Source organism: Lytechinus variegatus, chromosome 1 (genome assembly GCF_018143015.1).
Source record: "Lytechinus variegatus isolate NC3 chromosome 1, Lvar_3.0, whole genome shotgun sequence".
Classification (NCBI taxonomy): domain Eukaryota; kingdom Metazoa; phylum Echinodermata; class Echinoidea; order Temnopleuroida; family Toxopneustidae; genus Lytechinus; species Lytechinus variegatus.
The window spans coordinates 89,121,107-89,135,564 of NC_054740.1; the positions used below are offsets into that span (position 1 = coordinate 89,121,107).

Below are 14,458 nucleotides of genomic sequence, written 5' to 3' on the forward strand. Positions count from 1 at the left end.
TTTGTATGTTGTACCATTTGTTTTTAACATGTTTTGTTATGGGATCTGTCAAAGTATAAGTATTGATTATCAATGACAGAAAATAATAAGGTTCAATGATGGGATTATGTGATCACATTTTTTTTTACAATTTTTTCATTCGTATATATCCATGGGCATATACATATGCACCCACACCCACATCTGCAAAGGAAAATGCTTGCAAGGAGGGCATTCCAATTGAAAAGCATACTGGTGGTGATCCAACAAATTTCTTGAACCTGTCTGTATTCAAAGCGAATGTGTTTATTGATTGCTTCAATTTCAATTATAAAATATTTTTTTGAATGAGATTAATTCATTCATTCATGTTTACAAGTTTAGATGATGAATTATTAAATTCAAATCATGATAACAATATGGAAAAACTTCTCAAAACTAAACACAAACCATCTAATTTCTCATTTCGCCTATCAATAAAACGTTTTAAAAGCCACTTTGTGATGTTCTAAAGTTCTACAAGGAACAATTTACTCCATGTACTTCTGAGAACACATTTTGATCATTGGATTTCATTTACAGATTACATGTGTATTTCCATAAATTATAGTATATTTTAAAATGCAGTAATGCTCCTGTCTTCTTAAAGACTGCAGCTTCATCGAACTTAGAGGTAGCCAGCTTCCTCCAGCTTGATGTACCTTTAACATCGGGGTCTTGAATGATCAATGTAAGTAATCCTCGGTTGGGTAATCGTTTCACTCGATAGCTTGATTGGTAGGGCTGGTATATATACAATTAATTTCTAATTGTTTTAATTAATCAAATCAATTTAGTATATTCTGCGGAGGCAGTTCGTATCGAAGTCACCCTGTTTGTGTTCTTGAGATAATCCGATTCTCATGTCAGAGACCAATTGAGAAACCTAAGATTAAATTAGTCTTGAGAGGGATTTTTTTTTACCAGACTTTTTTGAGGTGTCAAAATGCTCGGAGTGCACCTTTCCAATACCGCAGTGAAATTCATGTGTAATGCCTCCTTAACCATTTATCAAACTTCTAATATTCACACATGTAGCTGACGTCTTCATAATATATTTTCTATTTTGATTACGAAGATATCTTTCAGAGGATGGTGGGTTCCTGACATGTTTGGTGTTCCTGTGGGTGATTATCAATCCACTTCTTTTGACTGGTATTCGAACAAACAGCATCCGATAGCTTCCTCAGCTCTGATGTGCTGCATTCGAGTCTGAGATATCATCGAAATCTAGGTCGGGAATTTCTTCGATTGCAGAGCCAGGAGATTTCTTTCTATTTAAAGAGGAAAGCAATTTCCCAAGTTATCCTTGACTCGTCAGCAGCTTTTGATACCATTTATCATGTCATTCTTCTCGAGAGACTGAGAGTCTATTTTGGACTTGATGGTTCTTCACTCCAATAGCTTTGCTCTTACCTTACCAACAGAGGACACGCTGTTAGTATTCATCACTGGCATGCAGTCTCCTTTGACTACCCCTTGCTATTGAGTTCCTCGGGAGTCTGTCCTTGGTGCCTTGTTCTTTAAACTGTTCGTCATCCCTCTTGGCTCTATAATTTGGCATCATGGTCTTGGTATACACTTCTATGCTGATGTCACCCAGCTGTATACCTCACTTTTGATCCAAAAGTTGGAGATGCAGAAGTTGTGCAGCTGCTGTTGTTGGTGTTGCCATTGAGGAGATTCGATGTTGGATGAAAGTTAACTTCCTGAAGCTTAACGAAAAAAAATTATATGGGTAATTATTATGACTACAATTCCAGGAAGCTATGTCTCCATTAAGGCTAGAAATCTTGGTGTAGTATTTGATAGAACAATGAACATGAAGAAACACACATCACATGTATGTCAGTCTCCATACTACCAGCTCCACAGGATTGCTCAGATCAGACATCGACTTACATGAGGTGCCGCAGGAAATATCATCCATGTCCTGATAACCTCTAGACTGGATTTCTTCAACTGTCTCCATGCTGGTTTACCTTTATCTGGCATTCCTAGCACTTTTCAATCATAGGACGCAGTGTGAACATTTGCTCTTCATTGGGCATATATTTACTTGACTGGAAATCTTCTTGTTCTTGTCTATGTTTTATCATGTAGCTAATCTGTGTTTAGCCCCATATTTTATAATTTCTTATTCTGTATTCATTATCGTTTAGCAAAGTATCCTCCAAGGATTGGATAGAAGCCGTAGTCTTCGGATATCACTCTGATGGTTGACTCGGGGAAATATATCGTCGCCAAACAAACAAATACAATAAGTACATAAAAAAGATAAATAAATAAATAGATAAATAAATGAATATCTTATTCATAACAAATAAAAAATAATTTTAAGATTTGTTTATACTGGCTTGTACTTTGTCGTAAAAAAAAATGTGCCAAATTTCGGCGCGATCGCGCGAATGACGGCCGAGATCAGAAGATGGGGCCATCATCCCCCCCCCGTCCTCAATACACTCTCAAATAGCACAGTCCTTTTAGGGTTAAATTGACCTCTTTACAGATTGGAATATCAAATATTTTCAGCGCACGCTTGGCGCTCGCATTAGTGATTTTCATGATATGAAAATGAAGTTGCCCAGATGCCTAAGATCCTAGGTCTAAATATAAAACACGCACACGCATGTTTATTGAGGTTCTCATCTTGTTCTTTATTTAAAACATGCTTAAATTTTCCAGTTTCAGATCAGAATATATATATTTTTGGGGAAATTCGTTTAATCTTAATTCACGCTAAAGCACATAAAGAGACTCCTGTCAATCATGAGCTTCGTAAATCAATCTTTATTACTAACACGTACTAATCGTTCGGTGGGATATTTTTCACTCTATGTTCTCTTCTATATAAAACAATCTTGTCTATTTTATGCGCTTCTAAATCAATCTACTGTACATTACACAATATTTCAATACTATTACTGTTGTTATATTCCTTTATAAGTATCAGTCCCAATCCAGTTTTTTTGTCTCACCTGCATATAGCAGAGTGAGACTATAGGCACCACTTTTCCGACGGCGGCGGTGGCGTCAACATCAAATCTTAACCTAAGGTTAAGTTTATGAAATGACATTATAACTTAGAAAGTATCTGGACCTATTTCATGAAACTTGGCCATAAGGTTGATCAAGTATTACTGAACTTCCTATTAGAGTTTCATGTCACATGACAAAGGTCAAAGATCATCTAGGGTCAATGAACTTCGACCATGTTGAGGGAATCAACATCAAAATCTTAACCTGAGGTTAAGTTTTTGAAATGTCATCATAACTTAGAAAATATATGGACCTAGTTCATTAAACTTAAAACATAAGTTTAATCAAGTATCACCAAACATCCTGCATGAGTTTCACGTCACATGACCGAGGTCAAAGGTCATTTAGGGTCAATGAACTTTGGACGATTGGGGTATCTGTTGAATTACAATAAAAACTTTAAAATTTTTTGGATCTGAGTCATGAAACTTGGAAATAATAGTAATCAAGTATCATTGAACATCCTGTGCATGTTTCAGGTCACATGATCAAGGTCAAAGGTTATTTAGGGTCAATGAACTTTGGCCGAATTGGGGGTATTTGTTGAATTACCATCATAACTTTGAAAGTATGTTGGTCTAGTTCATAAAACTTGGACATAAGAGTAATCAAGAATCACTGAACATCCTGTGCCCATTTTAGGTCACATGACCAAGGTCAAAGGTCAATGAACTTTGGCTATAATGGGGATATCTGTTGAATTACCATCATAACTTTGAAAGTTTATTGATCTGACTCATGAAACTTGGACATAAGAGTTATCAAGTATCACTGAATATACTGTGCAAGTTTCAGGTCACATGATCAAGGTCAAAGGTCATTTGAGGTCAATGAATTTTGGCCACATTGGGGTATTTGTTGAATTACCATCCTATTTCTGTAAGTGTATTGGTCTAGTTCATAAAACTTGGAATTAAGAGTAACCAAGTATCACTGAACATCTTGTGCGAGTTATAGTAGTTTTCAAAGTCAGCACTGCTGCTATGTTGAATCGCGTGATGCAGGTGAGACGGCCAGAGGCATTCCACTTGTTTTTAAATATATATTGATCTCTAGCTAAGGGCCTTGGTAAGCAACGTAAATTTAATCATTGAAATCACTTTAAAAAATATGAGCATCATTGAATCATTACCAATAAAACTACTCTCATGGAATAAGTTATCGTATTTTGTTATACAACAAAAAAGTTTTCACCTCGATGTAAAACTGTAAGGGTAAAGCTAAGGGTATACTCTTCTCAAGGCTTTACATGCTGCAGTCTTGTATATAAGAATTTAATCCTCATTTCATCAAGTTAAACTGGACAGAATAATTTGCTAGCATTGCTAACCACCCACGGAAATAATTTTTTGTTGCACATGTTTTGAGAGGAAGACGCCTTGTGGAATCTTTTACTCATCGTCATCATTATAACTATCATAATCATCATCGTCGTCATCATAACTATCATAATCGTCATCATAACTATCATAATAATCATCATCATCATTTTCATCATCGTCATCATCATCATCACAATTACTTTGGGAGGAGCGGTAACCAGCATCTGATTTGAAGCCACTTGGTCTACTATACAGTGCGTCCCAGAAAAAAACGAAACCGAGATTAAGCGATGATTTAACATGTCTTAATCACAAAAAGAATAGACAAATGACCAACCAATGTGATATTACTTAGATTTTTTCAAATTCACGCATGAGTGTGCAAAAACAAATTGAAGAAAGGATGCCAAAAACTCATTTGGCGGGGGGTATATATGTGAATTTCAAAAAGAAAATCACATGCCTAAAAAGGTCAATATCTGCTCTTTTATTTGGTACCTTAATCACAAAAAAATGATAAAGAAATAAAAAGTTACGCTCCCTCGAATCAATGCTTGTATTTCCATAATTTCATTAAATAAGCATGTTTTCACCGGTTACCCACAGAAGCTATCCCATGGTTAAGATCGTCAACAAAACGGAGTGTCAAGTGAGTTTGAACGTTAGCCTGTAGAACCTCTTAATTTTATGAACTTATTGAAATTCAAGCCTTATTTCAAATGACCAGAACTTTGTCATTTCTTGACCATTTTCTGTAATTGAGATATCAAATTAAAGAGCAGACATTGAACTTTTTAAAGATATGGTTTTCTTTTTGAAACCCAGATACAGCCAGCCAAATGACTTTTTGGTATTCCCTCTTCAAATTGTTTTTGCTCACTCATGCGTGAATAAGAAATAATCTAAGTAATTTCAAATGAAAAAGGAGATTTTAAGCTTGACAGTAGTGGGTCATTTATCTATTGTATTTGTGATAAAGTTATGATAAATCATCGATAAATCTTGGTTTCGTTTTTTTTTCTGGGACGCACTGTATAGCAGATGATCTAATTTGTCAGATTGTGTGACCCCACCATGGCAAAAACAAACTTTCTGCAACGGGCCCCAGGGGCCCGTTGCAGAAAGAGTTGCGTTTAAACGCAAGTCAAAAAATCAATCGCAAGTCCAAAATGCGCGCTGTTGATTGGTTGAAAATCAAGTTGCGCGTGATTTTTAGAGTTGCGTTTGATTGCAACTCTTTCTGCAATAGGCCTGTCTATCATCCATTTTGTCAAATTGCCATTAGCCCCAACCATCACTAGGTTTGAATACTCCCTTGGTCTATAATCTACTTTATCAATACTTTGCAAGAGATAAAATTTGGTTCATAAAAAGTCCATATAATAGGCCAAGTATAGATGAGACAAGATAGAAAAACTGAAAACAACTGGTAAACACCACTTTTTAGAACAAACATTTAGTAGACGTACGATAATAGACCTTGTGGGGCGACATTGAAAAAGAAGAAAAAAAAGAGAAAAAACAGGAAAAGGAAGGAGGGAAAAGAAAGGAGAAAAAGAAGAGGAAGACGAGTGAACAAAAATTAGATGAGGGGAACGGAGGAATTATTTTGCCTGTGGGGTGATTTACATATCTTTCTCAATATGGAGCTTAAATTATCAAGTTTGGAAGTCAATATACAAAACATATTTCTGCTCAGAAATCGAGTTATTAAAATGTCAGTTTTATGGTCTGCATATTAACATTTTCCGCTTGCTCGCAAAATTTGATATGTTAGGTACCTATTATTTTCGTGTATTCCGTAAAGTTCTCAAAATATCCCTATTCAAATCTGATTGTCAAAACGTATCAGCTATCGCTGCACGCTCGCATTTTGATTGGCGAGTTATGTATGTCTCAATATTGATTACACAACAAACTACTTAAAATCCCCATTTCACGACAGTATATCAAAAATTTCGGCCCGCGATTTGCGGTCGGGTTCATGATCACAAAGTGATTGGAATGTCCACACTCTTAAAATGTTGGGCAACATACTGTCCACACAATTAATAAATTTATCAAAATCTGGGTAGTTTTCAACAATACTGTACATAGTTTTCACCCAAAACACACATTAGTTAAGAACTACCCAGAGTTTGATGAAGTTTTAACCAATTGTTGTGTGGACAGTATGTTGCCCTCCATTTTTTAAGAGTGCAGTTTCCAGGACATGATATTAACAGATTTTGCACTCTCATTAGGCTTATTAGATTAATAAATATATCAATTGAATATTTGTCCCTTTTTCAAAATGGAATGTCGACAAGTTTCATCTCGCGCTTAGGAAGAGGAATAAGAAGATAGTCATCATTTGAAAATGACGACATAATGTCCTTAGAATGTCCTGTTTTTAGATCAGAATATTAAAAAAATCCGCTCTCGCTTTGCGCTCGCATTATTAATGAAGTTCTCCGAATACTCAACCTTTTCATGATTTACAAAACATGCAGAGTAGCCCGTTTTTTAGGTCTAAATCTCGATTTTTTCCTCTCGCATCAATTGTTTAGTTTATTACATACCTATCCTGTTCACAATTACAAAAAAAGGCTAAGATTTTCCATTCTTTAGGCAGAAATGTAAAAATATTTCAGCGCGCGCTTCGCGCTCACATTATTTGATTGTTGAAATACGTAATGTCTTCATGGCTAACTACAAGCAGTCCTTAACATGTACCTTTTCATCAGTACAAAACGTATATACAAAATTTCTGCTGGCGCTCGCAGTAATTATTTAGTTGCCCAGAATGTTCTAATTTTAGGACAAAATACATACAATAAAAAAAGGAAAAATTAGCTCGCACTATTTAAATAAGGATTATGAGATCATTATGTATTTATGTTGATTTGTAAGAATAGATAAGAAGTGACTATTAGGACTACCCCTTCAAAGAAACAAACAAAAATCAACTTCCCACGGCTTATCAGGGAAAATATGGCTGATTTTTTTTCACCCCCTCTTGACGAATGCTGGATCTGCCTGTGACACACATCCATTTCACTCTTTATTCCTGTCTCAAATCTCTCATTTATGTCCCTACTAATGTCTTATATAATCCTCTTGACCTGATTTAATTGCCCTACATGCCTTGTTTTTTTGGTTGATTTCCATATATAAAATAACAGATACAAAGTACATAAAAACATGATGAGAAGATGAGGTCGATGTTAAGATACATTATAATAAATGTTAAGAAATAAAGTAGATTATATGGCTAGTAGTCCATATTCAGCTGCAATAATGCATGCTGCTGGTCTTCCATGGAGCCAGTTTAATTGCAAAAGGGCTATGATTATCATTAAGTATAAAGGAAATGGACCATCAGACATAGAAGTGAAATCATGCCTGGGATATGTATTACTTATAAGATTATGCATGATTTGATTGGAAAACAGACAATTGGAATGGAAATCAAATGATGCAACCCATTCACATTGGACGTCTTAGAAAGCCAAAAGGTTCTGGCAGTCATTTTGACAAAATATTGTTCCTACGCAAGAAGGTAGTATGGAAGCAAAAGTTTGGTTAAGTTTGCTATCATTGAATAATTTGTTATTTACACTCAAGTCCCAAACGTATCTAAATGCATTTTTAATTTACAACATGAGCAAATATCATTTCCACACAAACACCCACACATACACACAACCACACACATTCATACAATCCCCCCCCCTCGCCAAATGCATGCATACAGAACAGACCGAACATAAGAATGAATGATAAACTTTAAAAGAAAAATCAACACATATGTTCTAAACTTTTACTGAAAATATTTAATGGTAAAAAATAAAATATGGCTTTCACATAATTTTAAAGAGGTTCTGCATAAAACTTGCAAAATTAAAACAACTGCATAATCGAGCAGAGACCATAATGTCTGAAAAAAAATGTTTACATTCTACAATAATAATACAGTGAAGTTTATTGATCAATACTCTCATCTAAAATATGAATTTATACCCTTTTCATAAACCTATCCTCCAATTAGCCGCCTAAGAGTAATGCGGATAATTCAATAAAAATTGCGTTCACAAACTCCGAAAATAAGCCGCATTATTTTTACGAGCGCTCGTCCTGAAAAGGCGGATAATTGTCATGACAACTGGACACGTCCCCTCCGATGCGGTTGTGTTGGAAAAGGGTGACCTTGTGACCGCACCATGGCAATTATCCGCATTATTTGGAAATGCGTTCATAAACTCAAAATCTTGTCCCGATGCTGCTATTATGCGGATAATAGCAGCATCAAAATAATGCGGATTACTCTTGTCCTCCTCCAATTTTACGACCAAATTATGCTGCTATTAGCCACATAATTGGGTTTATGAAAGGGGTATAAGAGGTAAACGTAAGGCTTAATAATTATCAATAACTGTTATTAAAGAGACTGATTTGGTAAAATACTTTGCAAGATGTTGTTGTTTGACCCTTTATAATATTGAGGACATTATGAAAAAATTGTCTTCAAGATTATCACCTAGTGCTTAAACAGCTAGAACTATATGTTTAGAAAGGACAAGTATCTCATTCTATATATTTTTTCTGTCATAGAATGCAGAACGGTGTGCCCAAATACAGATCCATGAATGGCTGTATTCAATAAGACATGACTTGACAATTATTCCATTCATTTATGATCTCCATGCTTGTGTGTAGAGGGGTAGGGGTGTTATACCCTTTTCATAAACCTATCCTCCAATTAGCCGCCTAAGAGTAATGCGGATAATTCAATAAAAATTGCGTTCAGAAACTCAGAAAATAAGCCGCATTATTTTTATGAGCACCCATCCTGAAAAAGGCGGATAATCGTCATGACAACTGGACACGCCCCCTCCGATGCGGTTGTGTTGGAAAAGGGTGCGGATAATAGCAGCATCAGAGTAATGCGGATAACTCTTGTCCTCCTCCAATTTTACGACCAAATTATGCTGCTATTAGCCGCATAATTGGGTTTATGAAAGGGGTATTAGTTATCTAACTTAACATAGCCTTAAGCATCAAGCAACAAAACTTAGTAGAGTTCCAAAATAATTCAGCATTGGAGATTTTAAAATGGAGCAATTGTGGATTTAGTATGGTAAATCATGCATCCCCCTAATAGAGGGAAGGAAAGTTTATCTGAGGATGGCAAAGATTGTCATTTTAAAATGGGTAAGAAGATAAAACAATAGAACAATAATCTCAGTGATAATTTATGACACTACATATGTAGGCAAGAACTTCAATATATTTCACTTACAATATGTTCATGTAAATTGGGAACAACTTGCTTTATTCATTTGTGCTTGATTAATTATGTAAATTAAGTATACTAATGCAGATCCACAATAATGACAATGATTAATTTCAAAATTATGATGAATTCATTGCTACTATTTATGCATAGTAAAAAGAAGTGCAAGAGAAAAACGCGATTTACAATTCAATTTTATTCATACATGCTTAAATATATATAAAATTTAATTTAAAAAATAGCGATAAATAAAAAAAACTTGGTAAACTCTTTATACATCTAGTAATATCTAAAAATTAAGAAAGATTTCCATTATGTGCATGATAGTATATCATATTATATGTTCAGGTCAAGTTCATTTTCATTAGTTGAAGTTGATACTATCATTTTATATATATGACTACATATGAACAAAAAAACAACAACACTAGATTAGTTAAAAATCCCCCCATCGCAATTACTTAATGAATAGAATACATGTATAAAATTAGAACTAATTGTACAAAATGTTTATCACATCCATAAGCCACAGAATAAAGAATTATCAACCTCTTAAAGAATCCATTTATCCAACAAAACGGAAGCATAACAAAAGTTGTGTCCAACACAATTTTGAACAGCTTTCCAAAGCAACGTTATTTTGTCGAGGATAGAGATGAAGAGGAGGATTAAGGCATACTTAGATCTCCATTGTCAATAACTGTACTGATGAAATCAATGTAGCGAGAAACTCTTGTGTATACACCAGGGTTGTCAGGACGTGCACATCCATTACCAAAACTTGTTATACCAACAAGATGCCATCTACCATCAGTACCTTCACACATCAATGGACCTCCACTATCGCCCTGAAAACAAACCAGATAAAGTAGGTTTCAAAAGGAATTCTATCGTCAATAACTAAAAACATACATGTACATTATCAATAAAACTGTCATGCAACAAGGGCAGAACAAGGAAAATGAGCTGGAATATTAAAAATATGAAGTTGCTTTATATTACTGTTTCTTTACATCATGAAATACACACATGTAGTTCCCCCCCCCCAAATAAAAGGCCATAATGTATGGTCCGGATAAGTTTAATGAGCTGAAAGAGATTAAGGAATGAAATGGGCTAAATAAAGTTAAACATTCAAGGAAAGAGTTTGAAAGAGCTGTAATCAAAGAGGGGTTTTATTTTTGAAGTACACAAAGAAAAAATGTTTGAGCCAACCCAAACCAACATTAAAGGGTAATGCAATTCAAATAAAAAGTTGTTTTTTATTGTAAGAAGAAAAATCAGACAAGTTCATCGGTGAAATTTTTGAAAAAATCTGACAAACTATGAATAAGTTATCAATTTTCAAAAGCTTTAAGAAATGATAATCGTTACACCCATGGAGACTTCAAACTGGCCTCATAGTTATGTCATAGTGATGTTAGGCAAGGAATTCTCTCCCATTTACTCCAATGCATAACATTGCTAAATTGTTGAGTTTTTTCAAAAGTTTTACTTCAAACTATATTTTTCTTTCATGAGGATATAAATCATTATGCTACATTTGTTATATTTGGATTTCAGCCCCAGGGCAATAGGTACTTGAGAGAAAAACCACAAATCCTTTATAATTAAGTACATGACCTATGGGAAAGTTGTCCTTCCCACTTGTCATAAATTAAACTCCTCAAAAAAAGTTTGGAAATCTGACTTTGATCGATAATCCCTCCTAGGTTCTAGTAAATATCAATGTGTAATTAATAGCAATAAATAGATCATTTAATTCTCTTTAAAATGATACCACATGATATGATTATGGTTCACATGGAGGTGCAGTGCCTTGAAATGTGGGGCAAGGTCAAAATTCAAAAGTTGCAAAATGACACAATATTGAAAGTCACTGTTCTTTTTTCAGTGGTGATGAGTGAGTTTCTCAGCGGTTTCTTTTATTTGTTTTCATTAACCTTAACATCAACATTAACATGGAATCAAACACACCTCTGAACATAACAAACAAACATGCATGGGTATTTCAAACCATGACTCAAACCATGTTATCTCACAGAACTATCACTACAGAAGCAGGGGCTTGATTTGAATGGATTTTCATCTCTACTGACTCAGACAAAAGAATAATGTTCTGTATTGACCCTTTATGATATTTCTGCTCGTTTTGCAGCTTTTAACTTCAGACCTCACCCAACACTTTTGAATCCTGCTCTTTTCATAATGGGATGGTCATAACAAGCATGGCATCACTTTAAAGAGAATTAAATGATCTTTTGAATTATATCAAATATGCATTGTGTAAAATTGGGAGATGGGAGAAATCAATGGTCAAACTCGGATTCCAAAACCTTTTTTGCTCGTTTTGCAGCTTTTCGATTCAGACCTCATCCAACACTTTTGAATTCTGCTCTTTTGGTAATGGCATGATCATAACATGCATTGTGTAAAATTGAGAGTTGGGAGAAATTAATGGCCAAACTTTTATCGAGGGGTTTACTTACCCAGTTTCAGTTTACATAGTTTTAGGCATCTCAATTTTAAAACACAGTCATAACTTTTTTTTATTGCTGGTCCAATTTCTTTCAAACTTTCACAATTCTATTATTTTTCTCCTTTCCCATACAACATTTTATGACCAAGGTTGGAATTCCCCATTAAGAAGCAATTTGCAAAGAATGATTTTCGACATTTTTCATTCAACTTGAAAAAGCTCATTCTAAGTTTTGAAATGATAACTTGTCAAAATTGATGAACAATAACCCTCACAAGTACTTGCTTGAATACAGTAGCAAATTTTGAAGTTCAGGGTGCACTCAAGTATAAAAATCGGGTCAAAGGAATTTTTGTATTCTGTTATTTAACTTAAGATTTTGACAGAATGAACTGTTTCAGATAAGCCATTTTTCTAATTTTTGCTTTTTAAAGACAAATTTGTATTATTTTGGCTATAAGGGAACCTTCCCTAGTGATATGTCGGTTTTGGGGTGGCTGGTCACATTTGGAGCTGTTAAAATTACCATCCTTTTGTGAAAGTTAAGAAAAACCTCTAAACTTACTTGGCATGTATCCACACCACCAGCTAAATAACCAGCACATATCATGGACTCACTGCTGAATGAAGTATAAGAACTGGCACAGTCTTCATCTGATATCAGACCAACAATAGCATCCTGAAGAATATCAGGACTGGGTCCACCTTCAAATATAATGTGACAATGCAAATTACAAATCAATTCAACTGACAATGAATCAAAAGTCAAAGTATGAATGTAAGCCTCATATTTAGTCACATCTGGTGGGTGTTTTATAAAGATGTTCATCAGTTATGAACATCTTAACGCAGTGGTGACCATTTCCTACACTAAGTAATATCCCTGTGTAGCAATTACTTTAAAGGACAAGTCCACCCTAACACAAACTTGATTTGAATAAAAAGAGAAAAAATCAACAAGCATAACACTGAAAATTTCATCGAAATTGGATGTAAAATAAGAAAGTTATGGCATTTTAAAATTTCGCTTCATTTCACAAAACAGTTATGCACTTCTCGGTCGGTATGCAAATTAGGAACTGATGACATCACTCACTCACTATTTCTTTTGTAATCTATTATATGAAATATTTTTATTTTCTAGTCATTGTCATGTGAAATGAAGTTTCATTCCTCCCTGAACACGTGGAATTCCATTATTTTAACATTTTGAGCTTCAGGCAAGGTCCTAATGGTCAAATTTGTAAAAATTGAAATATTGTATAATTAAAACAATAAAAACAAAAGAAATAGTGAGTGAGAGACATCATTGACTCTCTAATTTGGATGTAACTGGCTCGTTCATATAACTATTTTGTTAAAAATAAGCGAAACTTTGAAATGTCACAACTTTCTTATCTTACATCCGATTTTGATAAAATTTTTAGCATTGTACTTGTCCGATTTTTCTCTATTAATTCAAATCAACATTTTCTGAGGTAAACTTGACCTTTAATAGCATCTCAGAATTAGCATATTCCAACATGTTATATTAAATGATCCATCCAGGTTTCAAATGTACTGTGTTATACATGCTTGTTCATTGCTAGTATACTTCAATTGTAAATTATAACATTTTTCGGATTTTGCATACTGTTCTGTTGGAAATGAGAGAAAAAAAAGAACTAAACTGAAACTGAAACATTTTTCAATCACGCGTGACTGTAGGTACAGCTACGTGAAACACCCACCAGAAGTAAGGTACATTAAAACATTCTCATTCAAGTTTACCTTTCTTATGGTTCTCGTTAGAACAAGCTCTTTTCTATATGCATAGTTGCATACATCAGCTAAATCTGAATTTGATACATCATTGGTTCTTTAATTGTGCTGAGAATAATTCTCTATAAACTTGCAGACCTGCCAACCTCTGGGAATGAAAAATTGAACACTGTATTCTCTGATAAAAAAATGTATTCCCCCCCCCCAAAAAAAAAATGTGTGGCGTGCGCACTCATCGCGGCACTCAAGCTGCATGCCAGCCAAAATGCGGACTGCTCTTGCAGATGAAAAGAACGTAAAACATTGAAACATGTCCACATCTCACCCAGGTTTTAACAAAATAATTAAAAAAAAGTTACCTGAAATTACATTGATCCAATCACCATTTTTTTTTTACAAAATCGTATTAAAAAAAAAAACGTACTGTCGTATTTTGGTTGCAAAAATGTATTAAGTATGCCAAAAACATACTGTTTGGCAGCTCTGCACTTGCAAACATTGAATACATAATACATCAAACAATGAATTCAAAGCATGGAATTAATTAATTTGACATATTTCTGA

General features: G+C 34.4%; 1 protein-coding gene across 25 annotated transcripts in view; it reads right to left on the reverse strand.

The window, feature by feature from the left end:
* Positions 1 to 9,948: 9,948 nt before the first annotated feature.
* The window catches only part of LOC121427594, a 157,796-nt gene continuing 153,286 nt past the window's right edge, over positions 9,949 to 14,458 (reverse strand). For all 25 annotated transcript variants that reach the window (XM_041624084.1, XM_041624250.1, XM_041624165.1 and 22 more), the window contains 2 exons: positions 12,699 to 12,838; positions 9,949 to 10,502 (listed from right to left, as the gene is read on the reverse strand). In XM_041624084.1, coding sequence (XP_041480018.1) covers positions 10,323 to 10,502; positions 12,699 to 12,838 — 320 coding nt within the window. In that variant the 3' untranslated portion in view covers positions 9,949 to 10,322. The remainder of the gene's footprint in view (positions 10,503 to 12,698; positions 12,839 to 14,458) is intronic.